At 43.0% G+C, this 19,521-nt stretch overlaps 1 protein-coding gene across 6 annotated transcripts in view; it reads left to right on the plus strand.

The window, feature by feature from the left end:
* The window catches only part of LOC110525413 (transient receptor potential cation channel subfamily M member 3), a 156,362-nt gene that overhangs the window by 114,721 nt on the left and 22,120 nt on the right, over positions 1-19,521 (plus strand). For 5 of the 6 annotated variants that reach the window (XM_036979553.1, XM_036979555.1, XM_036979554.1 and 2 more), the window contains exons 12-16: positions 164-214; positions 6,184-6,324; positions 12,291-12,320; positions 14,089-14,381; positions 15,232-15,460. In XM_036979553.1, coding sequence (XP_036835448.1) covers positions 164-214; positions 6,184-6,324; positions 12,291-12,320; positions 14,089-14,381; positions 15,232-15,460 — 744 coding nt within the window. Of the gene's footprint in view, positions 1-163; positions 215-5,981; positions 6,018-6,183; positions 6,325-12,290; positions 12,321-14,088; positions 14,382-15,231; positions 15,461-19,521 lie in introns of all 6 variants that reach the window. The other variant, XM_036979558.1, reaches the window with a different exon arrangement.

Genomic DNA, 19,521 nt, shown 5'->3' on the forward strand with positions numbered 1-19,521 from the left:
ACATAAGACATTGTAGCATCCGTCGTAGGTGGTTATTATCAACAATGACATAATACTATGTCTACAGTGTGGTACTTTATTCAAGTGAGCCGTCTGTCATAGCTCTACAACGTGCTGGAGGCCGTGGCTGTGGACTAAACTGTGCTTCTGTTTGCTTTGTCAGAGGCATGGACCATCCAACACTCTATACCACCTGGTCAGAGACGTCAAAAAGGTACGCTTATCGTGTACAGTAAGTGTGTGTGACTGCGTAGGCGTTTGTGGGAATGTTTGCTTGTGTGTGAATGCAAGTCCAGCAAATGTCTTATTTGTCTAGACTTGTCTTGCTTTTGTTTGCAGAGTGTGTGTAGCTCTGTAGATTGCTATTGTTGCTAACTAGGAGACGGCTTTTCTCCTTTTCAGCTGGGGTTACAGCAGTGGCTGCATAGAGCTGTCTCTGTATTTTGTCTGTCAGTGGAGGCTGGTGGGAGGAGCTATAGGCAGACTGGCTCAGTGTAATGTCTGGAATGGAATTAATGTAATGGAGTCAAACGTGGTTTTCATATGTTTGGTGTGTTTGATAACGTTCCATTTATGACCATTCCAGCAATTACAATGAGCCTGTCCTCCTATAACTCCTCCCACCAGCCTTCACTGGTCTCTACCCCTCCCATCACTCTTTCTTTTGCTCTGTACACACTCACTCCCATACAAATCCAATCCATTATTACTCCATTTGGGTCCAATGTGTATTATGTGTCCGTATGCACACTAACCCTACACTGTTGGAACGTATAGTAGTCTTGCATCTCTGACATTAAACCGGGGAAAACACTCCTGAAAGCAAATGTGCAGAGTATTCCAGGCTACTTCCAATTGTAGCTGTCACAGTTCACTTAGCCTTGACACAATTATTTAAAATGAGCTATTGCTATCTCTCTGCAAGTAACACAAAATTGGGTGTCTCGTTGAGGAGTGAGTGTGTACAACATGCCATTCATTATGGAGAGTTAGTCTGAGATTAGACTGTTGACTGTATATGAGGCATTACTTTTTCTACTACTCTCTGCCTGTGTCTGTCTTGCTTGTTCCTTATCCCTCTAATACTGATACCTCATTCTATTCTATAATATACAAAAGCCACTAATATTTTACAATAACTTTCATGAACAAGCCTTTATGCTTGTAATTGCTTGCATTATAAATGTTATACATGTTTATGATTTGTAAGGCTAATAATACTAATGGCTTATTATTGCATATAAATGTGTATAATGTTTACAAATAGTGGACTGCTATTAATAGTTTGTAAACATTTTATAAATTTTATGTCATACAAATTATGACAATGTTACCCAAAATCCTTTAGATAATTCTATGACAGAACTACAGTACCATGTAACAAAACAAATGTACAATAATGTTCTTCCTTAACTTGAGATGGTGACCCATTACGCTCTTGATCTTCCTCTAGTGAAAGCTCAAAGAAGGTCATAGGTTAGCAGCATCTGTATTTAGTTCTAATTAATAGAATCATAGTTGATTACAGTAACATGTGCTCCTATGGGAGAGCTGTAGAGGTTACTGGAAGTCATGGTGTAATCATCCCTCATTTAAAAGTTCCCATAACCCCCTTAGCTCTGTAGGCAGGGTGAGGACCGTACAGGCACTTCGGAGGATTGGACAACACACATAACCAAGCAACACGCACACACATGCATGCATACACACATATACCAATGCATGGATATTGGAATATACAGTACCAATCAAAGGTTTGGACACACCTACTCATTCAAGGGTCTTTCTTTATTTTTTACTATTTTCTACATTGTAGAATAATAGTGAAGACATCAAAACTATGAAATAACACATATGGAATCATGTAATAACCAAAAAAGTTTTAAACAAATTAAAATCTATTTTATATTTGAGATTCTTTAAAGTAGACACCCCTTGCCTTGATGACAGATTTGCACACGGCTGGCATTCTCTCAGCCAGCTTCACCTGGAATGCTTTTCCAACAGTCTTGAAGGAGTTCCCACATATCCTGAGCACTTGTTGGCTGCTTTTCCTTCACTCTGCGGTCCAACTCATCCCAAATCATCTCAATTGGGTGGAGGTTAGGTGATTGTGGAGGCCAGGCAATCTGATCCAGCACTCCATCACTCTCCTTCTTGGTCAAATAGCTCTTACACAGCCTGGAGGTGAGTTTCGGGTCATTGTCCTGTTGAAAAACCAATGATACTCCCCTTAAGCACAAACCAGATGGGATGGCGTATCGCTGCAGAATGCTGTGGTAGCCATGCTGGTTAAGTGTGCCTTGAATTCTAGATAAATCACAGACATTGTCACCAGCAAAGCACCTCCACACCATCACACCTCCTCCTCCATGCTTCACGGTGGGAACCACATATGCGGAGATCATCCTTTCACCTTCTCTGCGTCTCACAAAGACATGGCGGTTGGAACCAAAAATCTCAAATTTGGACTCATCAGACCACAGATTTCTAATGTCCATTGCTCATGTTTCTTGACCCAAGCAAGTCTCTTCTTATTATTGATGTCCTTTAGCAGTGTTCTTTTTTGCAGCAATTCGACCATGAAGGCCTGATTAAAGCAGTCTCCTCTGAACAGTTGATGTTGAGATGTGTCTGTTACTTGAACTCTGTGAAGCATTTATTTGGGCTTTAATTTCTGAGGCTGGTAACTCTAATAAACTTATCCTCTGCAGCAGAGGTAACTCTGGGTCTTCCATTCCTATGGCGGTTCTCATGAGAGCCAGTTTCATCCTAGCGCTTGATGATTTTTGTGACTGCACTTGAAGAAACTTTCAAAGTTCTTGACATTTTCCGGATTGACGGACCTTAATATCTAAAAGTAATGATGGACTGTCGATTCTCTTTGCTTATTTCAGCTGTTCTTTCCACGATATGGACTTGGTTTTTTACCAAATAGGGCTATCTTTTGTATACCACCCTTACCTTGTTACAACACAAGAGATTGGCTCAAACGCATTAAGAAGGAAAGAAATTCCACAAATTAACTTTTAACATGGCACACCTGTTATTTGAAATGCATTCAAGGTGACTACCTCATGAAGATTGTTGAGAGAATGCCAAGGGTGTACATCATCAATGTACGTCATCAAGGCAAAGGGTGGCTACTTTGAAGAATCTCAAATATTAAATATATATTTTTTAAATTACACTTTTTTGATTAATAGATGATTCCATATGTGTTATTTCATAGTTTTGATGTCTTCACTATTATTCTACAATGTAGAAAATAGCACAAATAAAGAAAAACCCTGGAATGAGTAGGTGTGTCCAAACTTTTGACTGGTACTGTATATACTATTTATTAGTTATTTATATTTTATCAAATTAAAACGTATGATAAAGCTCACACAAACCATAGAGCATGGCGGTTTAGGCTTTTGCCCAATATCTGTGTTTTTATTCTCTTCCTCTTGTCTTGCTGTGTGAAGGTGTGGTATTGAGTGTGTGGAATTGGTGTGCAGTATAGTAGGATGCATTGCTTTAATCAGGATGGCCCAAACATCCTGTCCTCTTCCCCTGTTCTCTCTCTGGAGGAAATCTTAGACTCTCATTGGCTATGTCATGATTCTCCACACATTATGGATTTAAAAGCATTGAATTTATGTAAGCTTCGGATGAAGGGACACCATCTTAAAGTCCACGAGAGGGAGTGTGCAACTGCTATTGGCTTTAGTGTGTAACTTTGGCCCCTGAACACTAACCCTTGGATCCTCTGGTGCTGGAATAAGTCAACCTGACATTACTTGGAGTGATGAAACTAGCTGACATCTCTTGGCTTACTGCATGACTGCAGTTGTGTACAGGCTTTCGCACCTAGCATCATAAAAGCAAGTTGAGGTGTTACAGCTTTTTACAATAAAAGTTCATCAGTTAGTTGACATATATAGCGTGGTTCCAAATATAAAATAAATACTATATATTTTTTGTTGTTGCATACAAAAGAGTTTATAAAGTAATTTTTGCTCATCTTTATCAAGGGTATCAATCACTTCGGACCCACTGTACAATGGCCCCATGCAAACAACTAAAGATAAAGGAGAAGGGCACTGCAAGTTCTATCATAATAATTATGCAGTATGGGAGGTGTTAACCTTGTTAAAACTGACATACCCTGGGTGACATGTTGTGATGAAACCACACCTGCCTACAAAATGCATGTCACGGCTGGCTGAAGGACTGGACCAAGGTGCAGCATGGTAAGCGTATATTTGAACTTTATTTAAAAATGACGCCGACAAAACTAAGAACAAAAAAACAACTGTGAAGCTTTGGGCTATGTGCCCTAAAAAACTACAAAGTTAACTTCCCACAAAACAGGTGGGAGAAAAGGGTACCTAAGTATGGTTCTCAATCAGAGACGATAGCCAGCTGTCCCTGATTGAGAACCATAACAGGCCAAGACATAGAAATACAAAACATAGATAAAAAGGACAAAGAATGCCCACCCTAGTCACACCCTGGCCTAACCAAAATAGAGATTAAAAAGCCTCTCTATGGCCAGGGCGTGACAATGCAGAGTTAAACATTCTGAGTGAACCTGTAGTGTGCTTTTCCTTTATCTGCAATTGATTGACTTGGGGGCCTATACCTAATCAATGTGATTGCTGCTACTGTGTACAACCGTATGAGCGTGTGAGCAGACACGGTAAACAAATATCATTTATTTTCGTTCAACTACTTTAGGTGTGTTTGACTGAGCTTGTTTGGTGCACTGGAACCAATACAATAGCTAGTTCCATACGGGAAAACCCTGCCCATATGGAATTTCAGACATGCTTGATTTAACGCTCAAAATATTTTACAGGAAATAAATACTATTTGTATTCAGGTCTCGGCATCATAAGACTGTGTAAGTGCACCTCTAGAACCCCAGAGTGATGGTGAGGTCAGCTCACTCATTGTAGGGATAGTTTGTTTGAAGGGAGCAGCAGGGCAGTGCTCTGACATGGTAATAGATGTAGCTAATAATGTAGCCAACAGGGGATAGAGTATGTTCACCCAGCAAGATTTAGAACGTTCTATGTAGAGGACGGGGAACGGCATAGTGCTGCGTTTAATCGGAACTTGTGTGAAAAAACACAAGCGCATCCTCCTTTGGAGTTCTCCCACTTCAAAGGATTGCCTCTGAGCTTTGGCTGGATAACTGAGGCTTTACTGGGATAACAGAAACAAAATAGAGTACGTTTTGATGGGGCATTTAGGGAGCTTCCCACTAAAGTAACCAGGGGCAGTGGATGAGATGGTCTGTAGATGTATGATAATTGGCCCAGCTCTAAGGAGCAGCGGGAGCCCAACTTCCCTATTTTTCCCGCTCACCGGCCTCCACTGGTTTGGACCTAATGGCCTCCTGGTAAATTACAGTGGGCTCATAGGGTTCTGCCTACTAGCTGAAGTGGATGATGAAGGCCTATTTCTAACAGGAAACGTCTCTCATTTGTTCTCCTTTTATCCTCATCTTCAGACTTCTGGTTGTCTCTCTCTTCCAGCACTGAACCCCTGATAAGATCTGGTCATATATTACATATGCAAATGAGTACATAGCAATCAGACAAATTAAATAAGCATTGATCTGATTTTTAGATTTTTCCATTTCCTCAAGATTAGTCTTTTTCCATCTTCTCCTTAACCTTTTCCCTATTTTCATGGTCTCCCTCTTCCTCCTACCTCCTTGACTCCTCCACCCCTCTCCTCTCAGAGTACAGTATACTGACGTCGATCTCAGTGCTGTTGAAATAAGCTAAGTTAAACTGAGCTAAGTTATGATAAATTAAGCTAAGCTAAACTGCTAAATTAAGCTAAGCTAACTTCATTTAAATTAAGCTAAGGTCATTTAAATTAGGTTAGGTTATAAACTCTGTGATCTTATCTGGGGGTCTGTGTCTCCCATCTCTCCTTGGCCTTGTGCTGTATACTCACTGACCTTGTGTGCTCTTTCCAAGCAAGAATATCCAGGGTTCAGTTGGATCTACTTCAAGGTGAATCAACTAATCACCTATTCTTTTTAGCACAAAACAAATGTGTGTGAATGTGTGACGTGAAGTGTGTATGATTTGTGTGTGTTGTTTTCTCTTCCTTTCACCTTCTTATGCTCAACTGTCGTGGGAGTGTGCGGCGTGGTCTCACCAATTTCTCGGTCCCCAGGGTAACCTCCCACCAGATTACCGCATTAGTCTCATTGACATTGGATTGGTCATCGAGTACTTGATGGGCGGAGCTTACCGATGCAACTACACCAGGAAGAGGTTTAGAACGCTGTATCATAACCTCTTTGGACCCAAACGAGTGAGTGGCAGACCAGCTTTACACTTTCCTATTCTGCAAATGAAACAGTGCCTTCAGAAAGTATTCACACCCCTATACTTTTTCCACGTGTAGTTGTGCTACAGCCTGGGTTTAAAATGGATTCAATTAAGATTATTTTGTCACTGGCCTACAACCCATGATGTTAAAGTGGAATGAATTAAAATAATAGACCATGAAAAGCTCAAATGTCTTGAGTCAGCAGAGTTAAAGATAAGATAAAATTGTAATAAAAAATAGAAATAGTAACACAAGGAATAACTAAATAGTGAATAACGAACAAAAATAACAAGTAAAAAAATATATATATATACAGGAAGTAGAAAATAAGATGGCTATATATAGGGAATAAAAAATAACATGGCTATATACAGAGAGTACCAGTACCAAGTCAATGTGCAGGTGTACGAGGTAATTGAGGTAGCTATGTACTGTACATATAGGTAGGGGTAAAGTGACTAGGCAACCGGATAGATAATAGACAGTAGCAGCAGCGTATGTCATGAGTGTGAATATGTGTGTGTGTAGGTAGAGTCCAGTGTGTGTGCATGGAGTCAATGCAAGGGAGTTAGTGCAAAAAAAGGGTCAATGCAGGTAGTCCAGGTAGCCATTTGATTAGCTATTTATGTCCTGAATACAAAGCGTTATATTTGGGGCCAATAATCCAACACAGCACATCACTGAGTACCACACTTCATATTTTCAAGCATGGTGGTGGCTGCATCATGTTATGGGTATGATTGTCATTGGCAAGGACTAGGGAGTTTTTTATGATAAAAATAAACGGAATTGAGCTAAGCACAGGCAAAATCCTGGAGGAAAACCTAGTCCAGTCTTCTTTCTAACAGACAATGGGAGAAAAAAAGATATATTTCAGCAGGACAATAACCTAAAATACAAGGCCAAATATACACTGGAGTTGCTTACTAATACAACACTGAATGCTCCTGAGTGGCCTAGTTACAGTTTTGACTTAAATCGGCTTGACCTAAAATGTCTGTCTAGCAATCATCAACAACCGACTTAAAGAATAGTGTGCAATTATTGTTCAATCCAAGTGTGCCAAGCTCTTAGACTTACCCAGAAATACACTTTTGTAAATGCTGCCAAAGGGGATTCTAACATGTTTTGACTCAGGGGGTCGAATATTTATCTAATCAAGACATATTAGTGTTTTATTTTACATTTATTTTTTCTTCCACTTTGACATCACAGAGTATTTTGTGTAAATCGTTGACAAAAAAATCACCATGAAATCCATTTTAATCTCATTTTTTCTAACACAATAAAATGTGGAAAAAGTCAAGGGGAGTGAATACTTATTGAAGGCACAGTATGTGCATATATGTCAATGACTGTATACATAGTAAGTGGACAAAGCCGTCGATCACGTGACACCATTCATATGTGGGGACTCAATAGCGCATTGAAGCCAAATGAAATCGGATGAGATAGCGTCTCATGGAGACATAACATACACAGTTTGACCTACTCCAGGAAGTGACCTTGCAGGCTAGCTCAGTGCTGCTCCCTCTCATTGATTAACTCAAGTTGAAGGCTGACCGGGGTACTGCAAGGTGCCATTAGCAACTAAATTATCCTTATCACCTTTTCTGTGTAAGATTGTCAAATAATCGGTTAAAGGACATATATCTGGTGAATTGGAAGCAATTATTGGCATCATGATTGTCTTCAAAAAATAATAATATTTACACGAAGTTTGACCACGAAGATTAAACTTTTTCCATTCACTATAATTGAGGATTCTGTTTTCTGCTAACAATGTCTGCAGTACCGCGGTCGGCCTTGGACTTTCGTAGCTTCAATGAGTGGGGACAGTTGTTGTCCCCGATGTTTACCATGTCTACTTGTCTCTGTGGGCTCAATTTAATCCAACCTGCATTGCAGTATTTATGCAGTAGCTCTTTTTCCCATGTTCAAATAAACTAACTGACTGGTCTTAGGTACCATATACAAACCTACAACTGGTGGACTCACCTCAGGTAGGCTTTCAGTTTTCAGAAGAAGAAGAGAAGCATGTGTCCATGTGGGATGACGTTTGTAAAGAAATACACTGTATTGATTTTGCTCTGGCAGGTTTAATTCCAGCCCATGTGTCTGTGTCTTTGTGTATGTGTGATGGATATGAGGCTGAACTGAATGCTTGTGTGTGTGTGAGGTGTGAGGGTATGATACGCAATATGTGGGATTAGGTTTTGACTAACGGTAGTGGGTTGTGTGGTGCTTTTTGTCAGTTTATTCGGGGCTGAATGCAGGTGATGGGATGGTTTGTCATCTGTTCAGACTGAACAGTTAAAGAAGGTACTGCTGTGTTGACAGGTGCTCTGTAGTAACAGTAACACAAACTGACAAGCTAACTGAAAGCCAACCCGAACCTCACTTTTGGAGTGATGGAAATGTGGTACTTAATTAACCTGTTTTTTGTGTGATCAAAGGTTCTGTAAATGAATATGAATAACTATGCAGTCCCTCTGAATGCAGGATGTACATGCATGTCACTGTAACTCGAACCTGCACTAGGGATACGGCCTCATTTTCTCCCTCTGCGTGCATCTCTCACACACTACTAATAGAAATCAGTGCTGAACTGCACTACATTATACTGTTAGGAACAATGGCTGTGAGATAGAAAGGAGATATTTTATTGTTGATTGTGCTGTTTCAAGGCCTCCTTCAAGACAAGGCTCCTTAAAGAACAGTGGAACAGTCCACAATAGAAGGACTATTGTGTAGAGCAGGATTTTCCAACCCTGTTCCTGGAGAGCTACCATCCTATAGGTTTTCACCCCGACCCTGTTCCTGGAGAGCTACCGTCCTATAGGTTTTCACTCCGACCCTGTTCCTGGAGAGCTACCGTCCTATAGGTTTTCACTCCGACCCTGTTCCTGGAGAGCTACCGTCCTATAGGTTTTCACTCCGAACCTGTTCCTGGAGAGCTACCGTCCTATAGGTTTTCACTCCGACCCTGTTCCTGGAGAGCTACCGTCCTATAGGTTTTCACTCCGACCCTGTTCCTGGAGAGCTACCATCCTATAGGTTTTCACTCCTACCCTGTTCCTGGAGAGCTACCATCCTATAGGTTTTCACTCCGACCCTGTTCCTGGAGAGCTACCGTCTATAGGTTTTCACTCCGACCCTGCTCCTGGAGAGCTACCGTCTATAGGTTTTCACTCTGACCCAAGTCTAGCGCACCTGATTCACATAATTAGCTGGTTGATAAACTGAATCAGGTCAGTTCTAACTGGGGTTAGAGCAAAAACGTACAGGAGGGTAGCTCTCCAGGAATAGGGTTGGAGAGCCCTGGTGTAGAGCAATGACTATTCCAGCAGTGTGTGTGTGTGTGTGTGTGTGTGTGTGTGTGATAGACTAAAAACAGATGGCAAAAGTGAAGGATAGAAAAAGAGAGACAGAGGATGCAAGAAGAAGAGGTAGCCATCTAGCTTATCTTTGATCTGTTTTGAAAAGATTTGGGCACACTGACAGTCTCATGTTAGATAAAACAGCAGTGGGAAAGCTGGCACGCACACACACAAACACACACACACACACACACAAACACAGACACACACACGCACACACACAGACACACACAGTGGTAGGAACACAGCCCTGAAATAGATGCAGATATCAACTTCCCCACAGGAGGCCTGAGTTATTTTACCAGCAGTTGGGGAAGTAGATCACATGATGGCTGATGAATACATAATTCATACACAACCTGCTTTAATACGCCTTAGAGGGCCTGCCGCTGCATGGAACTCCACTTAGCCAGCCTTGCCCTCACACACAAACACACACTGATGAAAGAGAGCAGGTTACGGTAACAGGTTACTTCACTGAAGAAAAATAGAAATGCAACATGTAAATATGTTGGTCCCATGTTTCATGAGCTGAAATAAAAAAAATCCCCAAAATGTATGTACAAAAAGCAGATTTTTTCTCAACTATTGTGTACACACGTGTTTACATCTCTGTTAGTGAGCATTTCTCCTTTGCCAAGATAGTCCTTTCACCTAACAGGTGTGGCATATCAAGAAGCTGATTAAACATTATGATCATGACACAGGTGCACCTTGTGCTGGGGACAATTAAAGGTATTTTAAAAATGTGCAGTTTAGTCATATAACACCATTCCACAGATGTCTCAAGTTTTAAGGGAATGTTAATTTCTCTACCATTAGCTGCCTACAATATTGTTTTAGAGAAATTGGAAGTACGTCCAACTGGCCTTACAACCACAGACCACGTGTAACCACGCCAGCCCAGGACCTCCACATCTGGATTCTTCACCTGTGGGATCGTCTGAAGGGGGGTGCACTGAGGAGTATTTCTGTCTGTAATGAAGCCATTTTGTGGCGACAAACTCATTTGGATTGGCTGGGCCTGGCTCCCCAGTGGATGCCATCCAAGGCCCACCCATGGCTGCACCCCTGCTCAGTCATGTGAAATCCATAAATTTGGGCCATAAAAAATGTACTTCAATTGACTGATTTCGTTGTATGAACTGTAACTCAGTAAAATCTTTGAAATTGCTGCCTGTTGCGTTTATATTTTTGTTTAGTATATCTAAAGACAACTGTTAATCTAGGTTAATGGTTCAAATCTATCTGGAACAGGTTACTGTCTGGTCTAGAACAAGTTACTGTTAATCTAGAACAGGTTACTGTTAATCTAGAACAGGTTACTGTCTGGTCTAGAACAAGTTACTGTTAATCTAGAACAGGTTACTGTCTGGTCTAGAACAAGTTACTGTTAATCTAGAACAGGTTACTGTTAATCTAGAACAGGTTACTGTCTGGTCTAGAACAAGTTACTGTTAATCTAGAACAGGTTACTGTCTGGTCTACAACAGGTTACTATTAATCTAGAACAGGTTACTGTCTGGTCTAGAACAGGTTACTGTTCATCTGGAACAGGTTACTGTTAATCTAGAACAGGTTACTGTCTTGTCTACAACAGGTTACTGTTAATCTGGAACAGGTTACTGTTAATCTGGAACAGGTTACTGTTAATCTAGAACAGGTTACTGTTAATCTAGAACAGGTTACTGTCTGGTCTACCACAGGTTACTGTCTGGTTTACAACAGGTTACTGTTAATCTGGAACAGGTTACTGTTAATCTAGAACAGGTTACTGTCTGGTCTAGAACAGGTTACTGTTAATCTGGAACAGGTTACTGTTAATCTAGAACAGGTTACTGTCTGGTCTAGAACAGGTTACTGTTAATCTAGAACAGGTTACTGTTAATCTAGAACAGGTTACTGTCTGGTCTAGAACAGGTTACTGTCTGGTCTAGAACAGGTTACTGTCTGGTCTAGAACAGGTTACTGTTAATCTATAACAGGTTACTGTCTGGTTTACAACAGGTTACTGTTCATCTGGAACAGGTTACTGTCTGGTTTACAACAGGTTACTGTCTGGTTTACAACAGGTTACTGTCTGGTTTACAACAGGTTACTGTCTGGTTTACAACAGGTTACTGTCTGGTTTACAACAGGTTACTGTCTGGTTTACAACAGGTTACTGTTAATCTAGAACAGGTTACTGTTAATCTAGAACAGGTTACTGTCTGGTTTACAACAGGTTACTGTTAATCTACAACAGGTTACTGTTAATCTAGAACAAGTTACTGTCTGGTCTACAACAGGTTACTGTCTGGTGTAGAACAGGTTACTGTCTGGTTTAGAATAGGTTACTGTTGATCTGGAACAGGTTACTGTCTGGTTTACAACAGGTTACTGTGTATCTGGAACAGGACAGCTGTATTATTTAGTTAATGCATATACTTCTGTATTTGAACATCTGGCTTGTTGAGTATGTGTACATTTGTACCTTTTGTGTCACTTTGTGTGTGCATATTTTAAATGTGAAACATTTCCCTTGAGGGTGTTGATTTCTCTATAACCATGTTTTTGTTACCTTTCCAGCCCAAAGCCCTGAAACTGCTGGGGATGGAGGTGAGTTCCGGGTCACAATGTCGTTATGATTAATTTACAGTTCAGCCTGGTCTCATAGACTAGACGTAACATAGTAAAAGTAAATCAAGGACACTCAAATTAGTATGATATGTTACGCTTGGTGTGGTTACATAAACCGAAAGGAGGGTGGTTGGTCAGGGTGAATGGGTGTATAACACAAATGTCTAGCAACCCAAATGTTGCAAGTTTGAATCTCATCACAGACAACATTAGCATTTTAGCTAAACCTTCCCCTAACCCTAACCCTATCTCTTTAACCTAACTCATAACCTGAACCCTTAACCCTAACCCCTAGCCTAGCTAACGTTAGCATTAACCACCTAGCAACCTAGCTAATGTTAGGCACAACAAATTGGAATTCAGAACATATCATACATATTGCAAAATTTTAACATATTGTACGAATTGCAATTCGTAACATATACCAAATGGATGATGGACATACACAAATGAATATATACCATACAAAACGTAACATATCAAACTAAATGTTTGGAGACAGATTCACGTTTACTATGTTACGTTCTACCAGCTCTCACAGTCTCGCATCAGAATTAGACGTTGTTCCATGTTCCTCAAACGTCAAATTTCAAAGTTGTTCCAAACGTTGTATTTCAGAGTGTTTAAGGTTAATTTTAGGCAATGACTCAGAATTTTTAAGGTTAGGGTTAAGTTCAGGCATTAACTCCAAATTCTTAAGGTTAGGCATTAACTCTGAATGGTTAAGGTTATGCATTAACGCTGAATGGTTAAGGTTAGGCATTAACTCTGAATGGTTAAGGTAAGGGTTAAGGTTTGGGATAGGCTTAAAACAAAAGTATCAAAAACAACTTTCTATCGCTGGATTCGAACTTGCAACCATCCGCCATCCCGGTCCACAACGCCCTAGCAAAACTAAAACCTACATGAAGGTAACAGAGCTCATTGTTGCCCCAAGTGAACAGTTTCCATGTCATCTCCTGACGTCCTCAGACATAGCTGGACATCGAATACTGACTTGTATCACAGGTGACTTGGCTAGTTACGTCCAGGTTGTACAGTTTGGTGTTTTCCCCTGGTTAGAATAACAGAATGCCCCGATATGACATCCTGTTGTGTACAGGGTTTATGACAATGTAAATACTTTGCGTGACTTGTGTTATAATTTCTTATACAGCATTCTGATACCTTGCATGTTTGTGTGTCTGTCAGTGAAGCAGGCATTACCATGGTGATACCATTACCATGGAGATCTCTAAGTAGAAGTCTTTAGTCGGATACTTAAGGCAATCTGTGAACAAATCAAAATTGAATATATTATTCAATCTAAACTAATCTTCCTCATTTTCACACAGTTTAGCTGAGATCAGTTAAATTCACTCCTTTATCCAAAAATCGAAAATTAATTAATCTTGACTCAGCTGAAGTCTCCCTGTTTAATGAGATATGGAAGTAGTAAGGAAATATCAGAATAAATATTGGAATAAATGTCAGAATATCCTAAGCAGACAGACATAAAACACCAAGGCCTTTCTCAGTTCTCAATTGTCAGTACTTTCCACCTTCACTCTGACATGAGTGTAAACCAATAGGCCTTTATCAATACGTGGCCATGGTACTACATCCATCTCTCCAAGACCATAGCCAGTGTGAATAATATTACTTGATCACAGTCTCTCTTAATGTCCATCTCTCTCCCTCAATGTGCCAAGGCTGAGCATCACGTTCAAAAACCCATGAATCCATTTCTCTGCTCTCGTCCTGTAAGGATGACATGCCGATCCGAAGGGGTCGTCAGAAGACTACACGGAAGCGGGAGGAGGAGGTGGACATTGACCTGGACGACCCTGAGATAAACCACTTCCACTTCCCCTTCCATGAGTTGATGGTGTGGGCCGTGCTGATGAAGAGACAGAAGATGGCACTGTTCTTCTGGCAGCACGGGGAGGAGGCCATGGCTAAAGCCCTGGTGGCTTGTAAGCTGTGTAAGGCCATGGCCCACGAGGCCTCCGAGAACGACATGGTGGACGACATCTCACAGGAGCTCAACCATAACTCCAGGTACTATAGACCACAAGACAGGCACGCATAGAGTTAAAAACAAACACAGATACTCACACAGAGTCAAACAAGCAATCACAAACATGTAAGCATTTGTAGAGTTTGCCACACGTGTGCATACCCTCAAATTAACCCCTCGCACACACCTTCTCAGCATGCTGAGATAGATGCTAACCAAGTGGTCAGAGTCTATTTTCTAGGCTGAGCGCCACCTATTTCAAGGAAAGTTTTCTTCTAAATGATTAATGTGGAGTTGAGCTGGGAGTCTGGACTGGAAAGGCATCCACACTCCTCTTCTCAGCCTGACCTGCTTTAGATAACACACACATCTCATAGGACTGCCGTACATTTATAGAGCTAATGATAACACGTATAGGGTACTCTAGCCAATGACACACATGTAGTTTAATTAATGGTATGTGTGTGGGATGGACCTCCGTGTTAGTTCTTTGTGTGTTCTAGCGCAAGTAAAAATACTGTAATGAAAATGTTGGAAGTTGATTAGAGGGAAGAACTGCCAGGTGGCGCACACACACACACACACACACACACACACACATACACACACATACACACATTCTCTTCAAAGCCCTGACACCTCTCTTTCTGTCAAGTACAGACCATATTGGTATGTTTGTTCCTCAGAGTTTGGCTGTTGAAGTCTTATCCTAATCCTCTGACTTGTGTGTGTGTGTGTGTGTGTGTGTGTGTGTGTGTGTGTGTGTGTGTGTGTGTGTGTGTGTGTGTGTAGCAGTGCATTTATCTGTACGTTATGTTGATATGTCCGACTGCAATGTAGCCTAGTCCACCTCAAACATTCACTGTGTGACATCCTATATGTGTGTTTCAGTGAGTTTGGCCAGCTAGCCGTTGAGCTGCTGGACCAGTCTTACAAGCAGGATGAGCAGATGGCCATGAAGCTGCTAACCTACGAGCTGAAGAACTGGAGTAACGCCACCTGCCTTCAGCTGGCTGTGGCCGCCAAGCACCGCGACTTCATCGCCCACACTTGCAGCCAGATGCTGCTCACCGACATGTGGATGGGACGGCTGCGCATGCGCAAGAACTCTGGACTTAAGGTCAGAGGGTTAGGGGTCACACAGTGCATTGTCTAAATGGAGTTGACCAGCTGGCAGACAGACAGATAGACGAAGAGAAACAGACGAAGAGCGAGCGAGAGAGAGCGAGAGCGAGAGCGAGAGAGAGAGAGAGAGAGAGAGAGAGAGAGAGAGAGAGAGAGAGAGAGAGAGAGAGACGGACGGACGGAGAGGTGAAAGTGTATACTGAAATAGATGCTGCAATTAACCCGCTTGGCCTGATGGGAATAATGGCTAATGATATCCCATATCTGAGCCATTGCTTGACCGTCCCTAACGCTTTCAATGTTGATTTACGACAACGCACCTATAATTACACTGTAAAGGCGTGTGCTATTATTCAGCCCAGTCAAGTAGGTTAGCCAGTGAGTTGGCTATGGTTTGATAGCATACAGCTGCTTAGATCATGAAAGGCCACAGTCATGTATTATTATGAGTAGCTGTGCTTGGAGACCGGTGGGTGGTTGTGTAGTGTAAGGAGGATGAATCCAGGTGTAGTATAGAACTGGTTGGCAAACAGATTCAATGGAGCAGAAACCAAAGGTAGAGCAAACAGGATGGTATACCATGAGTAGTAGATCACACAGCAAATAGCACTACACACGCACTCATCATGACCCATAAAGCCCCACCACACACACACACCTTTCTGTCTGGGTTGTATTCACCAGGCACCAAATGGTAGGAAACGGACTGAAACAGGAAGGCAATACCTAAACTTTTCCGATGAGAAACACTTGTTTTCGTACTTTAGTTGCAAAACTGTTTTTCCACGGTGTGCACTAATGAATACGACTGGCCTGCTGCCACAGGTCTGAAGCAGAAAGTCAGGTAGAGAGTGGTGAGAAGATGGATTGGGTCCTTATCCATTGATGCAGCTTCCTTATACAGCTTCCTTGACACTACATGTCCTTTCCTTCACTCATCTGAAACATTTTAAAGTTTTACATTTCAGTCCTTTATCATCGCTCTTAACTTACAGTTAATGCATTAATCTTAAGGTAGTTAATAGAGACTGGACCCGTACAAATCAGCTGGGCTAGACAATCTGGACCCTCTCTTTCTAAAACTATTCGCCACCATTGTTGCAAGTGTAACGGATGTGAAACGCTAGCTTAGTTAGCGGTGGTGCGGGCTAAATAGTGTTTCAATCGGTGACGTCACTTGCTCTGAGACCTTGAAGTAGTGGTTCCCCTTGCTCTGCAAGGGCCGCGGCTTTTGTGGAGCGATGGGTAACGATGCTTCGTGGGTGTCAGTTGATGATGTGTGCAGAGGGTCCCTGGTTTGTGCCCGGGTATGGGCGAGGGGACTGTCTAAAGTTATACTGTTACACAACCCCTATTACCAGCCTGTTCAACCTCTCTTTCGTATCGTCCGAGATCCCTAAAGATTGGAAAGCTGCCGCGGTCATCCCCCTCTTCAAAGGGGGTGACACCCTAGACCCAAACTGTTATAGACCTATATCCATCCTGCCCTGCCTACCTAACGTCTTTGAAAGCCAAGTTAATAAACAGATCACTGACCATTTCGAATCCCACCGTACCTTCTCCGCTGTGCAATCCGGCTTCTGAGCCGGTCACGGGTGCACCTCAGCCACGCTCAAGGTACTAAACGATATCATAACCACCATCGATAAAAGACAGTACTGTGCAGCCGTCTTCATCGACCTGGCCAAGGCTTTCGACTCTGTCAATCATCGTATTCTTATCGGCAGACTCACTAGCCGTGGTTTTTCTAATGACTGCCTCGCCTGGTTCACCAACTACTTCGCAGACAGAGTTCAGTGTGTCAAATCGGAGGGCATGTTGTCCGGACCTCTGGCAGTCTCTATGGGGGTACCACAGGGTTCAATTCTTGGGCTGACTCATTTCTCTGTTTATATCAATAATGTCGCTCTTGCTGCGGGCGATTCCCTGATCCACCTCTACGCAGACGACACCATTCTGTATAATTCTGGCCCTTCCTTGGACACTGTGCTAACCAACCTCTAAACGAGCTTCAATGCCATACAACACTCCTTCCATGGCCACCAACTGCTCTTAAATGCTAGAAAAACCAAATGTGTCATGCACGTGATAGAGGACCCAAAAGCGGTTTAACAAAAACAGAGTTCTTTAATGTCGAAACACAGGTAAGACATAGATCCTCTTCAAATGGATATGATGGCAAAATAAACAACCCGCAGAGAGGGCGACAAATGAAACATAAAGTCCTTCTGAATATCACAGAAGAGTTCCCCTTCTAGCAGCAGAGGAGAATAGCTGGGTTAGAGTCCTCTTCTAGCAGCAGAGGGGATTAGCTGGGTTGTAGAGGACAGAGGTACTTGATCACACGTAGACTCAGATGAACAGGCAGATTCCGACAGGACAGGACAAGGTTGAAGCAAACAAGACGATAGTTTGGTTCTGGCATGAGAAACTCAAACGAGAATCTGACAAAGACAGAAGCAGGAACAGAGAGAGAAATAGAGACCCAATCAGAGGGAAAAAGGGAACAGGTGGGAAAAGGGTGAACGAGGTAGTTAGAGAAGACAAGGAACAGCTGGGGGAAGGAGGGGAAGAGAAGGCAACCCAATACGACCAGCAGAGGGAGACAGGGTGAAGAGAAAGAACAGGAACAAGACACAACATGACAATACATGACAGTACCCCCCCACTCACCGAGCGCCTCCTGGCGCACTCGAGGAGGAAACCTGGCGGCAACGGAGGAAATCATCGATCAGCGAACGGTCCAGCACGTCCCGAGAGGGAACCCAACTCCTTTCCTCAGGACCGTACCCCTCCCAATCCACTAGGTACTGATGACCACGGCCCCGAGGACGCATGTCCAAAATCTTACGGACCCTGTAGATAGGTGCGCCCTCGACAAGGATGGGGGGGGGGGAAGACGAGGGGGGCGCGAAGAACGGGCTTAACACAGGAGACATGGAAGACCGGGTGGACGCGACGAAGATATCGCGGAAGAAGAAGTCGCACTGCGACAGGATTAATGATCTGAGAAATACGGAACGGACCAATGAACCGCGGGGTCAACTTGCGAGAAGCTGTCTTAAGGGGAAGGTTCTGAGTGGAGAGCCAAACTCTCTGACCGCGACAATATCTAGGACTCTTAGTTCTACGCTTATTAGCGGCTCTCACAGTCTGCGCCCTATAACGGCAAAGTGCAGACCTGACCCTCTTCCAGGTGCGCTCGCAACGTTGGACAAAAGCCTGAGCGGAGGGGACGCTGGACTCGGCGAACTGAGACGAGAACAGCGGAGGCTGGTACCCGAGGCTACTCTGAAAAGGAGATAGCCCGGTCGCAGACGAAGGAAGCGAGTTGTGGGCGTATTCTGCCCAGGGGAGCTGTTCTGACCAAGACGCAGGGTTACGAAAAGAAAGACTGCGTAAGATGCGACCAATAGTCTGATTGGCCCGTTCTGCTTGACCGTTAGACTGGGGGTGAAAGCCGGAAGAGAGACTGACGGAAGCCCCAATCAAACGGCAAAACTCCCTCCAAAATTGAGACGTGAATTGCGGACCCCTGTCCGAAACGACGTCTGACGGAAGGCCATGAATTCTGAAAACATTCTCGATGATGATTTGTGCCGTTTCTTTAGCAGAAGGGAGCTTAGCAAGGGGAATAAAATGAGCCGCCTTAGAGAACCTATCGACAACCGTAAGAATAACAGTCTTCCCCGCTGACGATGGCAGTCCGGTGATAAAATCTAAGGCGATGTGAGACCACGGTCGAGAGGGAATGGGAAGCGGCCTGAGACGGCCGGCAGGAGGGGAGTTACCGGACTTAGTCTGCGCGCAGACCGAACAAGCAGCCACGAAACGACGCGTGTCATGCTCCCGGGTGGGCCACCAAAAACGCTGGCGAATGGAAGCAAGCGTACCCCGAACGCCAGGGTGGCCGACTAACTTGGCAGAGTGAGCCCACTGAAGAACGGCCAGACGAGTAGGAACGGGAACGAAAAGAAGGTTCCTAGGACAAGCGCGCGGCGACGGAGTGTGAGTGAGTGCTTGCTTTACCTGCCTCTCAATTCCCCAGACAGTCAA

This window comes from Oncorhynchus mykiss, chromosome 6 (genome assembly GCF_013265735.2).
Source record: "Oncorhynchus mykiss isolate Arlee chromosome 6, USDA_OmykA_1.1, whole genome shotgun sequence".
Lineage (NCBI taxonomy): Eukaryota > Metazoa > Chordata > Actinopteri > Salmoniformes > Salmonidae > Oncorhynchus > Oncorhynchus mykiss.